The sequence below is a fragment of the Haematobia irritans genome, chromosome 1 (genome assembly GCF_050003625.1).
Source record: "Haematobia irritans isolate KBUSLIRL chromosome 1, ASM5000362v1, whole genome shotgun sequence".
Classification (NCBI taxonomy): domain Eukaryota; kingdom Metazoa; phylum Arthropoda; class Insecta; order Diptera; family Muscidae; genus Haematobia; species Haematobia irritans.
Window position 1 is genome coordinate 117,128,589 of NC_134397.1, and position 26,953 is coordinate 117,155,541.

Here is a 26,953-nt window from a genome sequence, read left to right on the forward strand (position 1 = left end):
AAATATCTCTATAATAATTCATTTATAGCTACATATATACCATGATATTTATTATATGTCGTGTAGCAAATGATTTCTCGCCGTATGTAATGTATATGAAATCTGGTCTGGGAAATGACCCCAGATGACTTAAAGTCTATATAAATCAGTTTGATAGACACCAACACTTTATCGCTAAATTTCTTTAACGGCAACAAGATTCCGTTTCTTCTTGTTCATATAAAGTGCGATTGTGATATTTGTCATTGTCATAGTCATTTTGCTTAATGTTAATTCCATATAATTAAAAAAAAAACAACAATAACAACAACAAAAAATGAAATACTTAACAATAAATATAATAAACATCATCATTAAGAATATATTTGAAATTGTTATGGTATTATTAAAATAATTTTCATTTCTTTTATGGACGCTACAACTCAAGCGGACAAGCGGGTGCGCCTCAGCCATACACTCACAACGAAATTTTAATATTAGCTGTATATGTTATTTTCTTTTTCCATACAATGGAAACCAAACAAAAAAACGATACATATTTGAATGATCATTTGTTTTACCAAAATGAATGTTTATTCCATTAGAAGAATACGAAAAAAGACAAGAAACATAAAATCACATTGAAATAAAAATAATAAAAAAGGGGTATTTGAATTTATTTCAAGATCATTTTCTTAATGACAAACAATTTGCTGTATACATGTATAAAAAGGTGGGTCAGTTTGTTAAATGTGGACAAATAAGATACACTCTGTTTGTTTAACTTAAACAATTTAACCCTTAGGTCTAAATTCAAGGAATAAGTCCATATTTTCAAAATATACTAAACAACCACCTGGATGAGAAATCAACTAAAGAACCATCCGAGTAAATGAGATCATTGATCATTTCAAAAACACCAACTACTTGAGGAATCTTCTTGATTTGTTTGTAATTTCGTGGTTCTCCACAAATCGTCCAATGTAATAAAATTAGTTTTAATGATCATTTTATGATCTATTTACGAGTTTACGCCATTTTTATGTACTGAATACTTAACGATTAACGATCGCTCTTTTTTTGGACATTGTATGGCTTTGGTTTCGTTTAGGTTTGGAGGGTATATGTACACGTTGATAAAATCAACGACATGCTTAATAAACTTGATGATAATGATAATTGTGTATGGATGGCTGTAAGTGGTTATATGTGAAATTGATTTTATACAAACCATTTACGTTTTATTTCTCCATATATGTATGTGAACATCCCCAGATATTTGAGGAGAAATAACAATCCAATATAAAACTTGAACACTATAAATCTTTTTAGAGACACTTAAATAAAATATGGGGAATTAATAGTGTTTGGTAATAAACACAAATTACTAAACGAAAAAAGAAAATTTGCAAATTGGTAATGTTATTTTTTTTAAGGGACGAACGTGTCTGAATTTGTACTTGAACGTTTGTCAGTGGCAATTCACAAATAATTTATTTTCTAGAAAGGTGCGTGTTTAAGAGCACCCTTCGATTTGTTTTAATGATGGGAATTTGAAAAAATGCCTGTATGTATATTTTGTGCAGCAGTTAGATCACTCACTCGCTTACTTAGTCACTTTTTTGTTTTGGTTTGAGACGCGACATTAATGTCTCAATGTCTGGGGGCGTTATTCTTAATACGCCTGCCCATACTATGTTAATGAACGGGAGCTGAGAAATCATTGGAATAAGAAAATAAGCAAACTTCAGAATGCAAGATCGTTTTCAGCACTTCTGTTTAAATTGGCTAGCAAAAAAAAAGGAAAAGCAACAACTTAATGCCTTGCCACAATTTGTTGTTTATTTTTGCTATATCAATGAAACGTCACATCATCATGTGCAAAGAATTGAAAGGCAAATAAACAAAATGAAATAAATAAACCAGAGTAAGACCCATGCTGACAATGATCGAAGACAGTGGGACAAAAGTGGTAAATTGAAAATATATTATTATAAATAAAAATATAAAAAATTAAATTATATAAATTATTATTTTAATTTTTATTTACAGTGAAACCTCTCAGAAGTGGGCACTCTCCTCTAAATTTTTAATATACCCCAATTTATATTTATTTATGTTTATATATATTTTTTTAACTCAATTATTAATTAACTTAGTTTAACTTAATTTAATATTAATTGTTTTTTATTTAAATTTAATTTTACTTGTTCCTTTATTTCACTAAACCTACTTTAATTTAATTAAATAAATCTTTTAAATTAAATAAATTTGATTTTGTTTAAAGCAATGTACTTATAATTAGTACAATTTTAAATAAAAACAATTATATTGCTATAATAATTTGTATTTAAACATTATTGCAATTTAATTCAAGTATGTTTGTCCGATTTAAAAAAAAAATCAAAAGAAACTTTATTATTGTAATAAGGAAACAAATTAAAACCAATTACTAATATTTATTATTTTATTATTTTCACTTTATTTTAATTTTACTTTATTTAAATTAAATAAAATTATTTTCAATTATTTTAATTTAGTGGAAAAAAATAAGTTAACGTAAAATGAATTAAATTAATTCAGTTGCCGTTAGTTTGAAAAAATGTTGAACTCAACAGCAAGGGACCTTTGTTAATTTTAATGTGTTATAATTAATTTCTATTACTTCACATATAAAATTTAATTTGCTTTTCATGTTAGTCGAATATGGAAATAAGCGTTTCGGACTTGTTTGTCAGAAAGAAATAAAATTCTTTAAATATAATTTAATATTAATTCACTGCATTTAATTAAGTTTTATTTATTCACTTTAGTTTGATTTTTTTAAAATTGATATTTAATAGATGAAAGAGCAATTATCCAAACAAATTTATTTATTTTAATTACATTGCTTACTGCTAATTTATATTTATTAATTTTTAAGTTAACTTAATTTAGTTTCATCTCATTATAAAATTAAATTCAAAAAAATTTTATTTTGTTTTATTATTTTTAATGGTCTGTTTTTTCTCACCATAGTTTCATGTAAAAAAGTAGTAAATTCTATTGGTAATTGGTTTTAATTTATCTCTTTCTTGTTTTCTTCTTTTATAAAGTTTTGTTTAGTTAAATAGAAGCCAGTCAAATATACTTGAATTAAATTGCAATACTTTTAAAATACAAACTATTATATGTAAAATAAATAAATTTAATTTGTTTATTTTAAATTCAATTAATTACTTAAAATTTAGTCCAATTTATTTGATTTAAATATTTTTTTTTTTATTTTGATGAACTTTAAGATTCATTTAATTTCATTGAATCGAATCAAATTCTTGTTTGATTTTTAAATATATTTTTTTTGTTTTTGCTCTATATGTTATGAAAATAATTTAATTTTACAACTGCCAATTATTTAACTTAAAATCGAATTTTATTCAGTATTTACAAAATTTAGTTTTAACAAGAAATTATTATTTGCAATTTAATTATATTGATTTTTTACTTCAATTAATTAAAATGAAATTTCTTTAAATTAATTCAAAATTATTTTTTTTTTTAAATTTGTTTTCATTTTGATTGACTTAAATTTAATTATTTTCCTTCAATGTGAATGCAATTAAATTTTAACCAATGTAGTGCACTTCTTTTAAATAAAAACTTGCATATTTTTGCTTATGACCTTGCGCTGGTTGCATTTGAAAACAAGTACTTTTTTATTATTTTTATTTGAAATAATTTTTTGCTAATATATATTGTTTCAGAACATAATATATTTGTTTTGTTTATAGTTTAATTATGTTATTAATTTTAAACATAACTGTGAGATTTAACTATTAAGATCCTAAGCTCGTTTAGCATTTTTTTAATTACATCAGTTTCATTTGTATTTGGACCATCATTTAAAATGGTCAAACTGTGTTTAGAAATTCTTTTTCACTCTCCACTATCGATCATATTCCTTCGTCTAACATATGCCATAAACGGAACTAAAACTCCATGCAATTATTCTGGCATTTTCCTACCAAATAGCTTCCTTATTTGCTGTTGAAGATGCAACCGCCTGTGAAAAATGAAACCTATTTCTGGTGGACGGAGACTAGTGTAACAAGTAGTGTAATACAAATCAACAGCGCCACAAAATGTTGTAATATGACCACTGCAATGAATTCCAAAGGAACGTATGGACACGAATAGAGTGCATTTGCCATTTGGGAATTATGGGCCATCGGAAGCAAAATGAAAAAAACACAGTGAAAAGGCAATCATCCAGCTAAACCAAAAGCCAGAAGTCATCATCAAAATACTTCTATGCAATAAATAAATCTGAAAAATCAAAGATCCACTGGGCATATTTTCTTCTGTCGTGTTGGTATTGTAACATAAGAATATTACGATTTGTTTTTATTTCACTCAAAAGATTCAAACTCCCTCCATACATATTAGAGACGAATAATCATGATTAGTCCTTTTTCTAGGGTGTGAGCAATGAGATTTTTTCCCTTTTTGTTTGGTCCATTCCAGTACGTGCCTAAGAGACATGTTGACCAAGAGCTCAAATTTTGAATGTTGTTCTCCTCCACTGGGTATTATTATAGCAATTACATTAAAATATTGAATACTACTACGCTGCAAAGTTTGATATTTCAAAGTTGATTTGTTTATTTTCCTTTGACGTATGCCTAAGGGTATTTGAACTTTTTAATACCGCATGTCTATTCTTCGGTATACTTTCCTTGCTAGGAAAGTTCTAAATATGTATTTTCTTTAGAATATCTATTTTATGATCAATATTTTATGTTTAAAATGAGTGAATAGATAAACACAAATTTAAGGTTACTCAAGACTGTTTCAATACGGCGCCCGAGCAAAACCTTAAATATTTTTTCGATTGAGGTCAGTCAAGGTATTTTGAGCATTCACCAAGGTGATTTTCAATTTCGTTTAAAGAGGTCAATTAAATGGTGGGAAACTTATGCGAATGAAAATAGTTTCGAATTTGCACCTAAAATGCTCTCTGTCCTACTTCCCAGTCATCCTGTGGGCTTGTTTTATGATTCGTTTCACCCTATTTCTGTGTACTGTATATTTGTAATAACCTTTCTACTTCTAAGTAGAGCAAAGATCCCGTTTTTATCAGTATTACCAAGCTTAGGTGATAAAACTCAGTCTTGAGGAGAAGATCTTTTACATATTTTCAAGTCCAATAGTAACTATATGGTGATATATATTTTGATTACAGATTACATATGTTATAAGTCCCTGTATTTTATTTGAAATGCCTAATTTAGTAAACTTGGATTAATTTTATTGAAGACTCTTTCAGTGAGGTGCCCGAGCAAAAATTTTGATATATTTTGCAGTGATTGTCCTGTTGATTCTGCTTGCTCAAAACATTTCAGAAAATCCCATCTTTCCCGTATATGTGAATCAGACGATTGGAGAAACTATATAATTTTCTTATTTTCCTTTTAGTTTTGTATACCTATTTTCGACTATCACTGTTGTTGTTAATTGTATATTTGTTGTTAATTGCGTTAATTATCCATTCTAATAGCATTGTTTAACATGAAAATAAATGGCGTAAGCAATCAAGACATATCAAGTACAATAAACAAAAATGAAAATCTATAGAAAAATAAACTTTCTGTTGTGTACAAAGTGAATGAGAAGCTCAATGTAGATCATATATCATAGTGTCGGATATTCTACAAAGTATTTGCATTGAAATATAGTAGAACAAATATTGCGAAGAAAAATCACAAATAATCGAATTAACGACTAAAAATAAACTAGCTGAAAGCCAATGGCTGAACAGAATCTCAGGTATATGGTTACGGTCAATTGTTTCAAAAATGTCCAAACCTAAAGGACATTCAGAAAATTATGAATATGATTTGCTACATGCTTGAAGTAACCAAAAATGAACAATGAATGTTTCGTTTCGTCTGCAGCCCAAAACAATAAAAGGATTCAATTTCATACATCCTTTACAATTGTAGTCAATTTAGAAAATCATAAAACAAAGGGCCAAACCATGAACGAAAATTGCGACAATGGTTAGATATATGATTCTTTTATTAACCCCGTAGCTAAAAGAGTAGACAAAACCAGAAAACAAAATAAAAATCAATATGTTCCTATACAACGCCCAGCACCCAGTTGGAAAAGGGTTCATTGGCCATCTGCACTAGGAAACAATTGTAGGAAGGGAAACGTGGTATGCGAATAAGGGAAAGTGTTTTTCCTAGACAGGCATAAGAAAATATACCTGCTGTTTTCTCTAGATGCCGCATATTTTAACTAACGATTTCAAGGTCATTGCTGGCATTTGAAAAAAAAAAAAATAAACCACTAAAAAATAAAGTCCTTACAATATGCCCTCAACCCATAACCATGGTTATTAGATGGGTATACTGTATACACTTTTATATATATCGATAGTGTCCTTGAAATTTGAAAAACACAAATCCTTGCCTTTTTGTCCTTGCTTTAACTCTTTTGACCATTTATTTATTTAGTCATTTTACCATCATCATATTCCACGCTGATGTCATATCCTGTTTAATGGATTTTTAACTGTTCTTCAATGTCATGACAACCATTAACTTTTTGCCAATGAGTTAAATAAAAATTTTCTTTATGTACTTACCATTAAAATCTCCACATACGACACGTTCGAAAGGACTTCCCATCCAATCTGTAAGAATACAAATATGAAAAATTATTAGTAAAAATTTCTGGTTTTCGATATGCTTCATTATAAAGTCATTAACTAACTTAGTAATGATGGTTTAACTCTTCAAGGGAGTGAGAATATATTTCTTAGGAATCCTTAGGAATTCCATATGGGATGAGAATGGTGGCGGTCTAACATTCAAGGTTGCAAAAAAATACCAAAACAACAAGAGGCACTTAAAATTTTAATTGTATACGTCCTATGATGGTTTAGTCTGAGATATTAAAAGGCATTGAAAATATTTTAAAGTTTATTATTAATAGGAAAGTCAAGTTTTTTTTTTAATTTAGGTTCAATTAGTCAATATTTTTATATTATTAATTTATCTAATTTAATTGTAAATCTCTTCTTCTTATAATGTTCATATGGATAACTCAATAGTTCATTGAGTTTCTTTATATTAATTTTTTATTTGTTGTTGTAAAAGATAAATACTAAATGGTGTTGCAAATTATTATCATTTATTTATTTATATTTTCTTTTTTATATATTATTTTTTATATTATATTTCCAAAAATTCTATTTAAACCCTGTATTGAAAATTAAGTTTTGAACCACGTTTTTTGTATCTTAATTGAATTGTGTTATAATATGTTTTTTTTTGTTTCTAGATTTATTTACTTTTAATTATTTTTATTAAACTTAAAAAATGTGTAGTAATAATAAAATAACAATTCAATTTGTAATTTAATTTATTTTAATTTAATGTTATTTAATTTAACTTTATTTGATTTAATGTAATTTATTTTGTATTTAGTTTAATGTTATTAAATTTAATTCAAATTAATTTGTTTTAATTTGGTTTGTTTTTGTTTGTCATAGAAATTACTTTTACTTCTTTTAACTTAGGTTTTTACGACGAAATATACTTATATGCAATTTAATTTATTTGTTTTTAATTTAATATACATTTATTTAATTTAATTTAACTTGATATTAGTTTTTGTAATTTAGTTTAATGTCATTTAAAATAATTAAAATTAAATTAATTTATTAAATAATTGTTTCCTAGTACCTTAAATGAATTGTGTTATATTCTTTAATTTTATTGTTGTTATTTTTGTTTTTGGATTTATTTACTTTAAATTATTTACATATATTACATTTTACTTAATTTTAAAATGTGTAATAATAATGAAATAACAATTCAATTTAATTTATATTATTTTTTTATTTAATTTAATGTTATTTAATTTAATACAATTTGATTTAATTTATTTTTTATTGTATATAATTTTATTCAATTTAATTTAAATTGATATATTTTTCATTCGTTTTGTTTTGTTATTGTTGGTTTTTGTTTTTCTTTAATCATTGTTGTTGTTTTTGATTTCAGCTTAAAACCATGCATTGACTAAACTACAAGTGTAGCTTAACCAACAGAGGAAAAGAATGCTTGTCAAATTTATTTGTGCAAAGCCCTATAGACTGCAAGAAGCAAAATTAATTTATTGTAATTTATTGTGTCTTTATAACATTTAACATTTATGAAGAAAAATAGTCAATAATATTATTACCGCTCTGATAGAGATACTGACAATGGACTTCCATGTTATACGAATCCCACAAAAAAGACTTAATGCAAATATAATGAATGAAGGTTAAATGTAAAATTTGCGTCTATAACGATAGACAACCATAAGGAAAATGTCAAAAGTTAAATTTTTTCTCTAAAATAATGTTCCATCTTGGTGGTCCCTTCAAATAATTACAGCTAAAGATTAAGTCAAAAATCGCATTGGACAGACATACAAACGAGTAGAAAAAAACAGTAACAGCAAGCTATGGCGTGAACATGAAAAGAATTCTGAACTTGTCATCAAATCCACCGAAATCACTTTATTTACTCAAAGGTTTTTTCTTTTGAATCTGGGGTATCTCTACGTTAGTATGTTTGCTGTTCATCAGTGTAAATAAGGGTGGATCGAAATGAAAGTTTACATCGAAAATTGACAATTAAAGATGATTAACAGTAACATTATTACTGGATACAGCTTTTGCATGACCTAATTGTTGTTCTGGTATTCAATGAAGAGCAACCATGGGGGAAATTTTGCCGGTCGAAGTAAATTTTTTCCCGAAAACTCATTCATCCCGAAAACTCAAAAAAAAAAATCTGGTGATGTCAAATGTCCACGTTTCAATAATCGAAAAACTCAAAAGTTTTAATTTTTAAAATTGCGAAATATCTATATTGCAAAATTAGAATAAAAACGAAAAGTCGACTTGCAACTCTGTCAAAGGATTGCCAAAAAATCGATCCACCTCATTACACAACTCACTGTGCATATATGTGTAAAGATGTCTGTGAGATTGGCGCGCTTTTTTCATTGTTGTTATTCTACTGGGTTCATATGTATATGTGAATGTGTGCGTTTGTGTGAGTGTATTTTTTAATTAAAATACACACAAATTCTTATGTTGCTGTCATTACTTCGTTCATGACATTCTGCCAGGCAATACTATCAGTTTTCGGTATTGGGGTAAAGAGAGATTTCCCATGTCTACTTCCCAGGCAAATGCAACATAGGATAGAGTTTGCGCCTGTCATTGTGCTAGTCAGGAAATTTATGTGCTTTATCGCATTGACTGCATTCTGGCGATACACAGTCCAGGACCATACACATAAGCTAGTCGATAGTTTGGTTGGTTGACTGGGTGCGATGTCCAGATTGGATTGTTAGTTACATCCAACACTTTCTTCCTAGGGTTGTTGTGCTAAAATTCGTAACTTCTTTTTCGTTACAAAACTAAACCGGTAAGCTATGCAGATATTCAGGGTATTGCTGAAATTTTCAAAACAGAGAGAGAGAGTGAGAGGGAGCGAGAGAATGGCAACGTGATACACATGATGCAGTTGGTAATTGTTGGGTTTCTGGTATACAATAAACACTGAGAAAATTGAGAATGTCAGCTTTAAGTATGCGTTGTATAAAAAGGCAAAATTATCAACGATTTGGTTTTTCCAAATTTCCAATTGATATTAAGAATACACAAGCAATCTATAATTAGGATAAGACAACACTAAAAGAAAAATGAAATTTCTTTCATGTGTGCGAATTAAAACTCTCACTTTAATGTAAGAAGATCAAGCATTATGGAAAAACATAAAATGTGGTTGTTTCCTTTTTAAATGGAGCCCTTTTCACAGAATTACAACGTCTCTGTCTTTTTTATTCCATAGTTATGCCACTACTTCTCTACTCCTTTAGTTTTTTTCTACACACGTGCCTTGGTGTATTCTCGGAAACCACCACAAACCCAGAGAAATGCACCAAACAAGCCATATATCCATTTCATGGTGCCCAATGTCTGTGAATGTGACAGAGAATTGTTAGTACTCTTGGATTTTTTCTCCCTTTGCTTATGTTCACTGCTATGAAAGCATTTTACAGATAATTAAGACAAAAAAAAAACTGTGCAAAACTTTCGCTTAACTCAGTCTGTTGCGAATATTTGTATGCATCATTGTCTGTTTCCGCCCGGATGGGTTTGTTCTTCGGGAACTTCAGGAAGATATTTTTACCATTCATGGTCTTGTAGTGTTTTGGTAGTTGGAGGTTGTGGGAGGAAATATGGACTTTTTGAATATTCAGCAAGTCATGTGGAAGGTGATGAGAAAGAAAGAAAACCCTGCATTTCCATTTGAATGGTAATGGTAAATGGTTCTTGCACATGAATGTCTCGATAGATTTTTTTTTTAAGTCAATGTTTTATGTGAGCAAAATATTAAAATTCATTAGAATCCTTGTCTAATTCCATAGAGTGAATCAGAAAGGTATTTAATGTTGTTTGTTTTATATTCTTTGAAGGAAAAACTTTTTAATATATTCATTTCGAATTTTAAAAAAAATCTTCTTCATAGATGGTATTAAATATTTTTGTGCACATTTAATATTCAATAGTGAATGGACAGGAAAATGTCCGTATTTTAACAAATGATAATTCCAACTCATTATTAAAAATATTTGCCCTATGAAATTATCATTTTTTTAAGAATGTCTCAGTCATTTTATGAACTTAACGTGGGAATAAAGATAATGTTCGTATGATTACCAAAAATAGTAAGAATACATTTTTCTATGGTTAAAATGGTCATTTTTGGACATTTAATCGAGTCTGCATTGATATCAGGGTAACATAAAAATAGAAAATTATTTTTCACTTATATTAATTAATATAATTGAATTATATTTTTAAATTAAATATTGATTTAATATTTTAATTATATTTGTCTTATGATGTTTTTATTTAATTTATTTTAATATATTAAAAGAACTTGTACTCATTATATCGATTGGGGTATCCTAGCTAGGAGTATTGGCAAAGTTCAAACATTATTTTTTAATAATATTATAAGACATTTTCATTTCCCTTCCAGTAGTCAAACTGTCTGTCTGTCTTATACGCATACAAAAAATAAAAATCTCCAACCAACAATTTACTGATTGTCATCTCTATATGCATTGTAGATATTGCAAATAACTGTGGCATTCGAATGAGCTTGTTGACAATTTCACATTGTGAAAATATGCAAAAAGAAAAAAAAGAGACATACACATATTTAATATTTATGCATTTGTTGATATTATGGATACTGTTCACACCCCTTCAAAGAACCTCTATACACCAGACTTGAGAACAAAATTCACCCAAAGAAAAGAATAACGAAAATATTCTCTCATGTCACCATGAATTGAAAGTTTCTATTTGTGTGACTCTACTCTTATGATGTTATCTTTAAGTTTCTATCATAGAGCTTCAACGTTCTGTAGTAGCTCTCTGGTGAGATGTCAATATGCCAAGCTTCTTGAATACTTTAGGCTTTTCCACTGACGGAATTTTTCATTTACAATTGCTGGTCGTAGTTGTCTCAGTTGACATTCTAATTGAATTTTAAATAACAAATTCATATGTCATGCCCATGTTGTTGCTCGGACTCTTCTCTCCGCAATCTGGGTTCTTCAACAGATACATGGATGGATATTTGCAATAATTTAAATTAACTATCAAAGCTTTGCACATCATAGCACTGGCCATTGGAGATTGTCATATTTCTTAAGTATATGACTTTAACTTTAGAATGGCTAAATGAACGATGTGAAATAGTTAAAAGCCATTAGATAAAATACTTGGTAACCAGGAACTTAAACATCATGGTGGTCTAATGGATGGACACAAATGTTGTTAATGAAAAAAAATAATCGAAGAACTACCGCATGCATTTAAGTAAATTTACATTAACTGAGATAATGTTGTGTGGTCAGAGATTCCACGTTAACTGATAGATCGAATCTTATTGAAGCTGCCAAAATTTTTACAAATGCTCAAATATGACTAATGTTATAGGATTTTTTATATTATGTGGTTCGGGAGAAGTTTGTTTATACGAGAGTTGTCTTTTATATTTCGAGCTTGGACAACAATAGTGTTGCAATCGACCAACTATCAGCTCTTTAGTAAAGTTTGGCATTTTTTGAGGTAATACGTACTCAGAACGTTTTGACATACAAATGAAGCAAATGATCGTCATTTGTTGTGTCTTCCAAGAAATCTGGAAAACCAAACGCCGAAGATGGATCACTCTTCTCCACGACAATGCGAGCTCTCACACATCGGCTCAAACAGCTGAATTTTTGAGCACGCACAACATCGATTTTATGGGTCATTCGCTATATAGTCCTGACTTGGCACCGAATGGCTTCTTTCTATTCCCGTACGTCAAAAAATGAAATTAGAGGTCAACGTTTTTCGACATTTGAAGAAGCGCTTGATGCGTTCCGATTACACGTTTTGGAGATTCCTCAATCGGAATGACCTCGAAGTTTTTTAAGAAATCAGTTCATTACGACTGCATTGTATAAACCAAATAGAGGCAAATGTTAAAATTTTTACTATAGGCTATCCTCTATCCTTATTCCCCAATTCGCCACAATCTATAAGAAATCTGTGAGTTAAGGCTTGTAAATTCTATAATCCAATAATACTTGTATATCCTAAGTTTTATTTTTTAGCTATTAATACTTTTTATATCACCATCCAATAAACTACCTCTACTCAAAATCCTACAAAAGGGTGTACAAAGTTCCACTATGCCAATCATCCATTAATTATTGCTCAACTTTTATAGTGCTGTGTAAATTACTTTGTTTTTCATTGCATTTAATGCAACTAATTAAAATTTATGAGATACACTGTTATTTCTTCATTCGCTTAGAAATGAAGTTGTTGATTGTTTATTAATCACTGATAATTTATTTTACATTGCCAACAAGTTGTATTTCGTATAAACTAAACTCTGATCCAAAACGGTTTTAAGTGTGGGCATTTTTTATGAAAATCATATTGGATAATTGTTGGTAGTGAACGTAGAATATTCATAAATATTTAAAATGTACATTGAATTTGCAAGTAACTTTTATTGATTTGAATTGCCATTTAAATACGGATTTTCAATAATTAATTTTACATGTACAACTAGCAAAAATATTTATGGGCAATGTAGAAAAAAAATTAATTTAGGACAAACTTTATTAGAATTTATTATATTGGAATATAAGTGAACATTGTCAGGTGGGCAGGGCTAATGAAAAATGTTATTTGTTTGTAAGATAAAGCCCCGTTTCTGTGGTATACAAATCAAAGATAGATTATATTAATTAATGCTGTAGTCTATAGGGGCTTTCTGGAGTGTATCGATATTGCAGCCCTATTTACTATATTAATTGACTACCTGAATCTACATAGAAAAATGTGAACTACCTTGCGCGAAAATTGAATTAAATGTTATTCCATTTTTCGCGTTGTTAACGAACATTTGTCGAAATTTTTAGATTTTTACCTACTATTGACGAAATTCTTTTTCTCATTAAAAAAATCAACCAAATTGAACGAAACAAATCATTGGCGACAAATTTTTACCATATTAACTTCGCTTTATTTCATTCTTATTATTTTTTTGGATAATAGTACTTCTGCTGTAGTAAGCATTGAATTTTATACTAGAGTTGGGTAGTTCGCGAACGAACTAGTTCAAGGGAACGGATCACTGAAATGAACGGACTGAACTAGTTCCCATCAATCGTTCTCTTTCGTTCACCATGTCAGTTCAGCTAGCTAAGCTGCTTGTTGGCTCAGTTATTTTTGCTCTCCTTGGCATTGTCATAGTTTTCAGTCCTTAAACTCATATCGTTTTTTGTTGCACATAAATTATTCGGGATTATTTTCGTATTTATTTTTGTGGGATGAATAAAACAACGCAATATACTTGTAATTTATTATGAATTTGAAATGGACCAGAAAAGAACTGGAAACGAACCCCTCACTGGCCGACAATGAACTAGTGAACTAACTGACCGAACTAGTTCACTGACCGGAAAAGAGCTGAAGTGAGTGATCACTTCATTGAACTGCAATGCCCATCACTACTTTATACCCATACTAAAACAAAATAAATCTGTGTAGCCAATATGAAAAAGCTATTCACCATATTCCAACATTAAAAGTGGAATTAAAAAAAAACCTAAATCAAAATGTCGAGTAAGATATCCCATTTTAGCCCCCTTTCTAAATTGTCAAGATTTCAATAATGAAAATGTCAAAAATATTAAATATTTTATCGTATCGAAAGAAACAAATGACAGATACAATCCCTGTTGGAAATATATTCAGCTATTATTTCACCCTCATACAGAAAGTGAGTGGTTTTGTTTGCCAAAAATTTTGCCGCTTTTGGCTAATATTAAAATTAGAATAGCGGATTTGGGCATATTCCAAAAATATCAAAGATTGATAAGATCAATTTAAAGGTCACCACTATAGACCTTTCGAGATTATTTCGATTAATTATAAAGCGGATTTCCCATTTTATTACCCTTTCTATATTGTTAACAATTTTTATATTACAAATTTACAAAATTTATTAAAGAAAATGACAAAAAATATTAATTATTTTATGGTATCGAAAGAAACAAATGACAGATATAATCCCTAGTAGAAATTTATTAAGCCATTAATTCTCCATCATATAGCTGAGTATCGAAAATGAGATTTTTTGCAAATCGCTTAAATATTCGTATATTTTTGTGTTGAAAATTTTCTCACAATTAAAAAAAGAATTAAGTTAAGAAAACAAATTAACCAGTCGGTGGTTAAATTTATCTATGAAATATTTATTTATTTATTTAAGGACGTCTTCTTTTTATACCAAGAAGAAAAAAACTTTAATCAAATTCTTTGGTTTATAAATGTTTGTGAAAATCCATTTTATTTTCTACTTAGCCACAGGAGTTCATCATCTGGATTATTTCTAAACCAGGGGCTTATGGCATTGAAATTCTCTAAAGATTCACATATTATTCATCACAATAAGTATTTGTTTCTCTTTTGTTTTGTGCGCATCAATGAAATAAAACACTTTTGAAAATATTTCCTCAACCATTATAAACAAAATAAATGGACCATTAATTGTTTATAAACCATGATTTCGACAAAAATGATGAAATTTTGAAGGAGAAGATATCAAAGATTTCATCTTAGTTAGCCTATATATTTTGTATACACATAGATAAATTATGTTAAACATTTCTCATGTGATTATAAATACAATGGGGAAAATACAGAACATAAGTCTCAGCATCAATATGAAGGTGCATGTCTATGGGGTTTTTAGGGAATTATGCGCTATGTCGAGTAAAATATAAAATCGAATTAACACATACTTAAAATATTTTTATAAACTTTAAATTTTTAAGTAGACTGACGTATTGCTATTAAGAAAATACTTTGAAATATAAACAATATTGAAGCTGTACATGAATACATTCAAATATAAAAAAAAATAAAATCAATACCTAAATAAATAACAAGTCTAGAATTTTAAATTTGACAAACAATTTTCAATCATTTGGTGATTAAAATTTATTTAAATTTAATCTAAAAAGAATAATAATGATGAATTAATTCATGTTTTGAGTTTAATAATTTTCTTATACGGTCTAGAAAAATCTGTATAGTATTCTAGTGTTGTAATTGATTGCATTGAATTCATGAAATTGAAGATAAGAGGATAATTGGTAACAATCGATGTATACCCGGGATGATTTTGGTATTAATGTGCGCTACGTTTTGCTAAATAGAGAATTTTATTCGAAGGAAACATTTTTTATGCATGTACGAAAATAGTTTTTCCCCATGTTGTTAATATTGATAAATTCAGGAGTACGTAATATAAATAAGTGTTTCTTTTCTTGACTTCTATTGGACTCGATAATGCGTGCAGTTCCCTTCATTAAATATTAAAAAATTAATAAACTTCATTATTGCATTCGTATTAAAATATAATACTTTAATTTTGTACCGCCTTTTTCTATTTATTTTATAAAAAAAACAAACACAGAAGCTCTTATAAATTAATAATCTATACTTAAATATGTGATGAAAAACATTAAATAAGTCAATGATTAGATACAGGTGTGCTAATCCAACGAGCCGTTTCTACAATAGAGAACTTACTTCCAAGGGAGATACTTATTTGGTGAATAATTCATCTAGATGAATTGATATTGACGACACAATACTTTTTGCTCTTTACTAACAATAATAATATTATCAATTTTAGTATTATTTTGTTGTGTGCAACTTTTGTTTCGAGCTGTTATAGATCATTCTTAAATGTGAGGAAATAATATATTAATTTAATTAAATTGATTAATTTATTAAATTGAGTTTTTCACCATCTTTGTATTTGTTATAAATAATTTCGATCGTGAGTGCACCTAGTATAGATATGTTCACTCCCAGAACATCTAAAATTGTTATTTCTTAATTTATATATGGTGTTGATTTTCATAAACATGGCTTTTTATCATCATGGTTCCCAGGTAAAATATATAACCATGGGTTTTCCCTTTATAATACCAAATGTAATATAGGGTTGTAAAACAGGGGTTGAATTGGTTATTAGCCATATATGATAGCATTTTCAGTTGATGTAAAAAAATGGTATATGAAAATTAGAGAATTACAATTTTTAGTCTATACTATTCTAGAGTGTAGAAAAATTTGAACAAATTGTCTGGGCGAATTATTGTATATCACTGATGGTTATACGATACTAATGTTAGGTTAGGTGGCCCGATTTATCAGGCTCACTTAGACTATTTAGTCCATTGTGATACCACATTGGTGAACTTCTCTCTTATCACTGAGTGCTGCCCGATTCCATGTTCAAGCTCAATGACAAGGGACCTCCTTTTTATAGCCGAGTCCAAACGGCGTTCCAAATTGCACTGAAACCACTTAGATAAGCTTTGAAACCCTCAGAAATGTCACCAGCATTACTGAGGTGGGCTAATCCACCGCTGAAAAACTTTTTGGTGTTCGGTCGAAGCAGGAATCGAACCCACGACCTTGTGTATGCAAGGCGGGCATGCTAACCATTGCACCACGTTGGCTCCCTAATGTTGAATCTTGACTTCATGAGTTCAGTTTTTTTTTTTTTGAATTCAAAAGATTGAATAATTTTGGAAATTTTTGAAATTCATTGGAAATTTGTCAATAGTTGGGTCCACAATTTTTGGAGTATTTCAGATAATGAACAATAATTTATTATGGACTTGATGATCTATTTTTTGTCATCACCTATAGAATTTCCAGTGGATCACATGAATGATATGATTCAGAGAACTCACGAAATCAAATATAAAAGTTAAGGAGGCCAAATAAATGCTATATCCGAAAAAAAAACTTTAAAATGTTAAAAAAAAAAATCAATTCCAGGTATCGTTTTATACTCAGAAATTCATATCACCAGTATTAGTTTTATTTAAAAGATTATTAAATTCAAAAAATATAAAAAATTAATTACGACCCTGAAATTCCGAAACAAAATCATACTTTTATAAATTATGTTTTTAATTGACGACGTGATAGATGTAAATTCAATTAAAAATTTATTAACTACATGATTGACGCAAAAAATATATAATATTTTACAGTGAAACCGCTCAAAATAGGACACTCATAGTTGCCTAAATTTTGTTCTTATTTGGGAGGTGTCCACTTATTAGAGTTTAATTGTAATGTGATAATATAGCAAACGTCTCACGAAAGTTGTCCTATTTTGGGAAGTGTTCGATATATAGATATAGACATATTGTTTATAGTTCGTTAGGGGATTCGCTCATAAGAGAACTATATCTGATTATAGACCCACATAAACCCGGAAACAACTTTGTGTAGACTATTGGAACAAATAATTACTCTTAAAACGAACGTTTAGGCAACTTTGAAGAGTTTCCATTATTTAGGGGCTATTTAATTTATTTTTCGCATTTTTCCAGTGTCGATGGTACGATGGTATTCTTGAGCAATATTGTATGAAAACTATTCCGGCCCTTATCTTGAATATTGGTTTTAAAATTTCCGTAAATAAACCTCCATTATCTTTTCGACATAATAACAACGTCGCCTTTATGATATTTTTTAAACTTTGGCAACCCTACTACACCTCAGTTCTAATTATAACAAAAACAAACGCAAGATTTAAGCAATGAAAATACTAAAAAAGATTTATTCACAATGTGTTACACTAAATTTAAATTCAAAATTATATACATACACCTTCACACACACACACAAGCACATACGCCCTCTGGATAAAACTCAGTGACTTTTTTGTTGGTTTTGTCGTTGCGCGCCTTCATTTCTCTTCATGGTACAATGATGATCGCCATCATTATCATCATCATTATTTCAAAAGGCTTCGTCATCAATATCATCGTCGTCTTTGTTGTTAGTGCTTTAGTCGTTGTTGTCATCATCGTCGTCGTCTTGACTTGGTCTTCAAAGAGGTGCGGTCTTCTTCTTGGCAACGAATTCGTTGTCTTCTTCTTCTTCGTCGTCGTCTTTGTGTGATGTGTTATCCATAGGTATTACTGAGAGAGATTTGTATGTGAAGGCGTTATATTTTACCTTCAGATATCTATCATAGAGTCAAATAAGCACAACGCATTCTTGTCTGAGGTTAAATAAAATCTCATACTAAACAAAAAGAAAAGTAAAAAACGAACCCGAAGAAAACACAAACGCTAAACCAAACCAAAGGTATAAGAATGCCCCAATATGTAGCAGTAGCTGACGATGCGAGAGCATTGCTTTGAAAAGAAATCCGGCAACAACAAATTCACCTAAATATAATATAAAAAAACCTAAGAGTATTTGTTATGCCAAAAAACAACAACAACAAGCCCCATATACTAAACTAAACGCTGCGTGTCTGGAAATTCAAATTTGATATGAATAGGAGAAGAGAAAGAAAAAAAAAACAGAACAGAACAAAATAATATTTTTGTTCACTTTTTTTAAAACGTTTTTGGTGGGCGACAATGTTTTGTTGATGCCGGTATGGCTGCGTTGCGTTACGTTGCCAGTGGTATCGCTGACTATCGTTGTTGTTGTTGCTGCATTGTCAGCCCATAATTCGTTCAATGACTTGACTTCTCTTTTTAGTTAGAACTATATCCACTCATTTGATGTTAGCTGCTATTGTTGTAGCTGATGTTTATAGATGTTTGATTTTTTTCTTTTAGATTTTTTTTAATAAAAATATCTGTCTTGTGCCTTTTTTCTATTTTTTTTTTGTATATTTATTTATATAATTTCAAGAATACCATTGAACGAACGAACACCTCCTCAGTTAAACCTAGGACAATATTGATGAACTTCACATGAGCTGGGTATTTATGTGAGATATTGGAATTGTTCATTTGGAAATTGTCAATGCAATCAATTGGTAAATAAATCTTCGTGGGGAATGAGTTTTTGCTTTTTGTCATTATTTCCAAGTATTTTTCTTTAATACATCAATGAATTGATAATCCGGATTCCAATACAATTTTCATAAGAAATCGTTGGATAATATTGTAATATTTATGGGCCTTTAATATGTCAACATTAGGAATGTGCAATTGTTCATAGTCACTAATGTTAGGGGTCTTAGGACGTTATCAAATTAGTTGACATTTATAGGAGATTTAGTTGAAATGGTTTGAACCATATGGTGATCAAAATGTGAAGAAATGTGAGTCTACACTGTGTGTACGATTATAAATACATGCGATTATATATGCCACACATAAATATTGGCACAGCACTTCATTATACCCTAAACCACAGAGTATCTGCAAAAAATGTGCCTACCAGAAATATTAATTTTAGGCGCCATAAAATATATACCGATCGACTCAGAATCACTTCCTGGGTCGGCTTAGCACTTAGTGTCCGTCTGTTTGTCCATATATTTGTTGTTCGCAATATTCCGGTACTAAATGTACCAACAAAAATTTTGCTTTTTAAATTTTTTATAATCTAAAAAATTTTAAAAACAAAAAAAAAATGCCAAAATAACAAATGGGAGCCACCGTGGTGCAATGGTTAGCATGCCCGCCTTGCATACACAAGGTCGTGGGTTCGAGTCCTGCTACGACCGAACACCAAAAAGTTTTTCAGCGGTGGATTATCCCACCTCAATAATGCTGGTGACATTTCTGAGGGTTTCAAAACTTCTCTAAGTGATTTCACTGCAAGGTGGAACGCCGTTCGGACTCGGCTATAAAAAGGAGGTCCCTTGTCATTGAGCTTAACATGGAATCGGGCAGCACTCAGTGATAAGAGAGAAGTTCACCACTGTGGTATCACAATGGACTGAATAGTCTAAGTGAGCCTGATGCATCGGGCTGCCACATAACCTAACCTAACCTAAAATAACAAATGATCAAGATGCTGAATGCAGTTACAATCCGGATTAATTTTTTTATTTGAAATAGCTTCATATCACTTTTAACATGTGTTGTGCCAATATTTATGTTTGGTGTGCCAATATTTATGTTTATCACTGTACATTCATGAACAAAAATTTGTCATTAAAAGTGAGCCAAGGAAACAATTTCATAACTGCAATGAAAATGTTCATTATTGTAATGATTTTTCTATTAAACTACGTTTCATAGTACGAGTTACGATAATGAATTTGTTTGGATCGGCACGAAAAATAAAATATTTTGTCTTGAACACAAAAATGCTTCGTCCTAACGTCACGAATGGTAATTTCACTTAGCATAGACGACAACTTTCTCTGATATAAAGTTTTTTCCTTAACCCCAAGTCAATAAGCTTTTATATGAAGGCATTTTGTCCTTAGAGTTAAGAGATTCTATTTTAAAATGGGTATCTATACATTAAAAAAATTCTCTCGAGCTGAGGTTAATTTGTCCTAAAAATTTGGAAACAATTCTTCTTTATTATTTAAATTATTCTCATATTGGATATTTGTTTAAGCAGCTAAAATGTATTCAAAATAGGAGATGTCTTTCAAGACGTTATTTTAAATATGTTTTTATACCCTCCACCATAGGATGGGGGGTATATTAACTTTGTCATTCCGTTTGTAACACATCGAAATATTGCTCTAAGACCCCATAAAGTATATATATTCTGGGTCGAGGTGAAATTCTGAGTCGATATGAGCATGTCCGTCCGTCCGTCCGTCTGTTGAAATCACGCTAACTTCCGAACGAAACAAGCTATCGACTTGAAACTTGGCACCAGTAGTTGTTATTGATGTAGGTCGGATGGTATTGCAACTGGGCCATATCGGTCCACTTTTACGTATAGCCCCCATATAAACGGACCCCCAATTTTGGCTTGCTAGGCCTCTAAGAGAAGCAAATTTCATCCGATCCGGCTGAAATTTGGTTCATGGTGTTAGTATATGGTCTCTAACAACCATGCAAAAATTGGTCCACATTGGTCCATAATTATATATAGCCCCCATATAAACCGATCCCCCGATTTGGCTTGCGAGGTCTCTAAGAGAAGCAAATTTCATCCGATCCGGCTGAAATTTGGTACATGGTGTTAGTATATGGTCTCTAACAACCATGCAAACATTGGTCCACATCGGTCCATAATTATATATAGCCCCCATATAAACCGATCCCCCGATTTGGCTTGCGAGGCCTCTAAGAGGAGCAAATTTCATCCGATACGAAATTTGGTACATGGTGTTAGTATATGGTTTCTAACAACCATGCAGAAATTGGTCCACATCGGTCCATAATTATATATAGCCCCCATATAAACCGATCCCCCGATTTGGATTGCGAGGCCTCTAAGAGAAGCAAATTTCATCCGATCCGGCTGAAATTTGGTACATGGTGTTAGCCTATGGTCTCGAACAACCGTGCAAAAATTGGTCCACATCGGTCCATAATTATATATAGCCCCCATATAAACCGATCACCAGATTTAACCTCCGGAGCCTCTTGGAAGACAAAATTCATCTGATTCAGTTGAAATTTGGTACGTGGTGTTAATATATGGCCTCAAACTCCCATGCAAAAATTGGTCGAAATCGGTTCATGATTATATATAGCCCCCATATAAACCAATCCCCAGGTTTGACCTCCGGAGCCCCTTGGAAGAGAAAAATTCATCCGATTCGGTTGAAATTTGGTACGTGATGTAAGTATATGGTATCCAACAACCATGCAGGAATTGGTCCATATCAGTCCATAATTATATATAGCGCCCATATAAACCGATCCCCAGATTTGACCTCCGGAGCCTTTTGGAGAAGCAAAATTCATCCGATCTGGTTGAAATTTTGTACGTGGTGGTAGTATATGATATTTAACAACCATGTCATAAGTGGTCCATAATCATATATAGCCCCCATATAAACCGATCCCGAGATTTGGTTTTGGAGCCTCTTGGAGGAGCAAATTTCATCCGTTAACAACCATGCCTATCGGTCTATAGTTATATATAGCCCTCAGATAAATAAGATCCCCAATCACACAAAAATTGGTCCATATCAATAATTGTATATCGCTTATATGACCCCCATGTTTCAATTCTGGCTCCCTACATACCGTGCAAAAGTCCATATCAATTCGTAACTATTTGTAGACTTACCTACACATACTTTTTTTTGTTTAATGTATACCACGTATGGACTAACTCACAATTTAGAAAACGATTTAAGATACCACAACCCAAGTAATTCGATTGTGGATGACAGTCTTTCGTAGAAGTTTCTACGCAATCCATGGTGGAGGGTACATAAGATTCGGCCTGGCCGAACTTACGGCCGTTTATACTTGTTTTTCTTGAAATATTACATAATTTGTACTTGAAGACGAGGTTGAATTTGAAAAAGATTTTTATACCACATGATGGAGCAAACGAAAAAATTGTGCTGTATAAAGTGCGCAAATTTTAAATTTAAAACTGCTTCAATTCTTCGCTTTTTGGCTTGGTATCAATACTAAAATTATTAGTTTAATTCTTTGGAACTGGGCATGTTGTTTTTCACCGATTTTATATCAATCGATACACCTCACGTTATGAAGCATTCGCTCTGGACTTCACCAGTACCGATTCAGATTGTACCGATTCTTCAACTTGAATGTTGAATATTGAGAGAATTTGGAAAATTCTATCCAGACACCTGGGCTGCAGCAATCCCATAAGCCTATACACAATGAAATTTTAGTCATAATTGAACCAACTAAATTTTTCATTGATATAATGAAACACTTTCATTAATACAACGAAAATTCTTGTGAAGATATCGTGAGACAATTTATTTACATCTAAAACAAAGATGTCGAAGAAATATCTAAAAAAATACTTTCTGACAATGAAACCTTTCAAGGGTTTCAACAACGTGCCATTTTATTTTCATTATTTGGAAATTACAACTCACCTGTTAATGTCATCCAGGGATATCGCGGTAAATCTGCAATACTTTGACCGGCACCGCCGGTGGGCACAACACCCGATGATGGTTGTGTACAGGCATTTCCAAGCGAATCAACGCCTATGGCTCCGGCTGAAGCGGCTGATGCTGCTGCTGCATGCTGATAGAATTGTGCAAAACTGGCTGAGGCAGAGGCAGGTACGCTCATCGATTGATAGCTGTTCATGACACTGTCCGAGTACCTGCTGAGCAAAGAGAGAAAAACAAAACAGCAAATAAATTAGCAAATTGTTGGCACAATATTTTAGGGATTAGTTACGATGAAATTTAAACCCCGATTAACCTTGACTTTTCTAAAGTAAATTGTGTGTAAAATGCTAATCTTAGGGTGTAGCCACTTTCCACCTTTTCTAAACAGCCACTAGTTACTGACTCTTCCCATAAGGTACCTAATATGCAAATTCAAAAGACCATGAAGGCCTTGGTGAATTTCTTTCATGGATTAACGAATAGTGGCCTACTTATCATTAGTTTTGGCCACTTTTGCTACTTGAAATTATGAATATAAAGCTAATCTCCCGAGAATCCTTAAGGCATGTGGTTTGTTTACATTGCTCTTAATCTCCCGCTAAAACCAAAATCCCCCCATTATGTCCTGGTGTTAACTTAACTTCACTAGCATCACTCACTGCATGCGTGCTCTAATTTTTATGACATCCCAAATACATAAAATAAATGCCATTCCATTTCCATTGACTACAAATTGAGATTCTATTCAATGGTTAGTATGATTGGTAGTTGGATTTTATGTTCGTTTGGTCATGAGCTATGGCCTGAAATTGATTTATGTTTGTTCTCGGCTGGATTGACCTCTGAGGTTTGTCAATTGTAATCTCTCTAGGATAATCTGTTAATTAGAGCAATAAGGTCATTGGAAGAAGGTCTTTCTGTGGTTGGTGGCCGTGTAAGATGAATTTTTATGAGATTTTTCACATACTTTGATATTTATTTTGCGTTAAGGTGATAAGTGTGTCACCTAAATGGGATTATAGAGAGCAAGTGAGTGTTTGCTAACATATTTAGAGTTTATGACTTTTCGACGATACTTGCACATGATGCAAGTGATTACTTAGTTTTGAGAATAAAGACTAGAAATAGTCAGAAATTAGAGAAGAAGAAAATCAGCAGATAGTTTTGATTATTCAAGGGTATTTTGAACACGTCAGTACTCAGAGAATCACCATCTTCCTGATGGACATGGTCGATCTTCCTGATGGACCCATGGCACATCTTATACTTCAAGCAGGAATTTAAACTTCGAAAAAGAAAACCAAATCAACAAACCCTCAACAAAGGAGAATCGCAATGTTGGAAATAATGTTCTTAGACTTCACAAAAGAGGTCACTATAAGTACGCGAAGCACGATACGTGAAGTGTGGTCAGTAGGACGACGGAAGTTTATTGAATATTTCTATTTATCAGAGGCCCTATGTCGAACAAAAAGAAATGAAAATCTTTTAAAGATAAAGACATTGGAGATGAGAACGAGAAACAACGTACCGGGTTTGCAAGGCGAGTTCCGGCTATATTTAAAACACTCATTTTTATTGTTGGGTAGCTGTTCAATTACCTGTATTTTTTCTTTCATTTACCCCTAATACTCCAGTTCAATGCTGTATTAACGGAATGATGGTTAAAGTGGCAGCCCGATTAAGATTCAGGCTCACTTAGACTATTCAGTCCATTGTGATAACGGAATGATATCGGCTTCTGAAATGCCTACGCTCTCATGTCAGTGGTGTTGCCACTGTGGTGGGTTATTCGTTTAACATAAATCTGAAGTCCAATTTGAAAGGAGTGACTTGTTCTGAAGGCAATTTCCTGGAGGCAGATATTAACTAACGCTAGTGGAGAATCTGTACACTGAAAGAGGAACTGTAGGGAAGCACACAGTGGAGACACTGTGCTCTCTGATACAATAGCGATGCAGTAAACCACCCAAACCTGGGATACTGTTTTTTACTACATCTCCTAGTGCACGAAGCAGCCAAGTGTTTGCTCACTGTGTCTGTAGGTGATCTTGCAGTTAAAAAATCAGCTAAAATCTCTCTAACAAAAAGGGGGTAAGTTAGTATTGGAACGTTTCTTCCTAGTCAGTATTCCGACGCTCTTTGACTCATACCGTAATCCAAATTCTTATTGGTATTCTTCCTGTTATCTACGTTTTTTGACAATTCCTGAAGTCAAAAGAGGTCTATATAAACTGAATCGTCTTTGGGCTTAAGAAGCCACGGAACTGGCAATAAATGATCAGTAAAAATGATGTGTTAAGTGACCACTAAGCCAGTGGTCAAGTGGAACCAAATGATCAGGGAAACTGTTGGGAGAACCTTCAGCTAAAAATAAACTTTCACTCGATAGGTGGATATGACATGGGACCTAAAGAAATTCCTATTACATTGCCTAGATATTGTGGAGAACCTGTGAAAAATTTGACAAACTCCAGCGTCTCATGTCAAACTAAAAATTGCAATAATCTTTTCACACAATCAACTTACCTGCATGTTTTGTCCTCGAGGCCTGTGAATCCCGGCATGCCCGATAGGCCGCCATGTGAACTGGGATGATTTGAGACGTATGGATACATTTTGCTTGTGGGTATGGCAAACGACGATGAAGCAGCAGCGGCGGCGGCAGCTGCTGCAGCGGCCACTGAACTTGCGGCACTAACGACCTGGGCCGATGACGATGGCGACGAGTCGTTTAAACTGCGATGCAGTGACGACGAAGCCGAGGGCGAGGGTGAACAACTACTGTCGCCGGTATGTGAGTTATGTACCGATGGTGGTGTTAGCAACAGTTGTTGTTGCTGCTGCTGTTGACTAAGTTGTTGTTGCTGATGATGCAATGAGGAGGAACTATTACCGTTACTTTGTTGCTGTAGCTGTTGTTGGTGTTGCTGATGTTGTTGTGTGGAGGCGGCAACAGCGGCTGCTAATTTATTAATGTGCAATTGTTGTTGCTGCTGTTGCAATTGCAATGCAGCAGTCAACGAATACTGATGATGTTGGCCACTGGCAAAATGTGATGCCTGATGATGTGGTGATGATGTATGCTGACCAAGAGCACTACCAAAGGCCGTCGAAGAACTGGGCGATGAAGACGAAACCGGGGAATTTGACGATTGATTCAAATGACTACTGGACAGATGGCCACCGGATGTATTGGGCGATGACAATAACGACGATGAGGAAACGTTGTTCGAATGTCCCACAAGACTATTGGAATTATTGTTGGAGCTGTGACCGTTGTTGTTGTGATGATTGGCGTTGGAAGAATTAACGGCGGTCGATGAGGTGGCAGCGGCAACGGCTAGGGCGGCGGCAACAGCTGCTGATGATGAATTTTGTGATGTTGTAGTTAAATGTGAACTTATAAATGGTTGAAACTGTGGATACTTTGGTAGCATACTATCGAAAACAAATTTTGACAT

General features: G+C 31.8%; 1 protein-coding gene across 2 annotated transcripts in view; it reads right to left on the bottom strand.

Moving 5' to 3' along the window:
• Nucleotides 1-26,953, bottom strand: part of abd-A (abdominal A) — a 68,120-nt gene extending 41,167 nt beyond the window's left edge. The window contains exons 1-3 of one of the 2 annotated variants that reach the window (XM_075291473.1): nucleotides 26,019-26,953; nucleotides 23,466-23,701; nucleotides 6,611-6,658 (exon numbers count right to left, since the gene is read on the bottom strand). In XM_075291473.1, coding sequence (XP_075147588.1) covers nucleotides 6,611-6,658; nucleotides 23,466-23,701; nucleotides 26,019-26,953 — 1,219 coding nt within the window. Of the gene's footprint in view, nucleotides 1-6,610; nucleotides 6,659-23,465; nucleotides 23,705-26,018 lie in introns of both variants that reach the window. The other variant, XM_075291471.1, reaches the window with a different exon arrangement.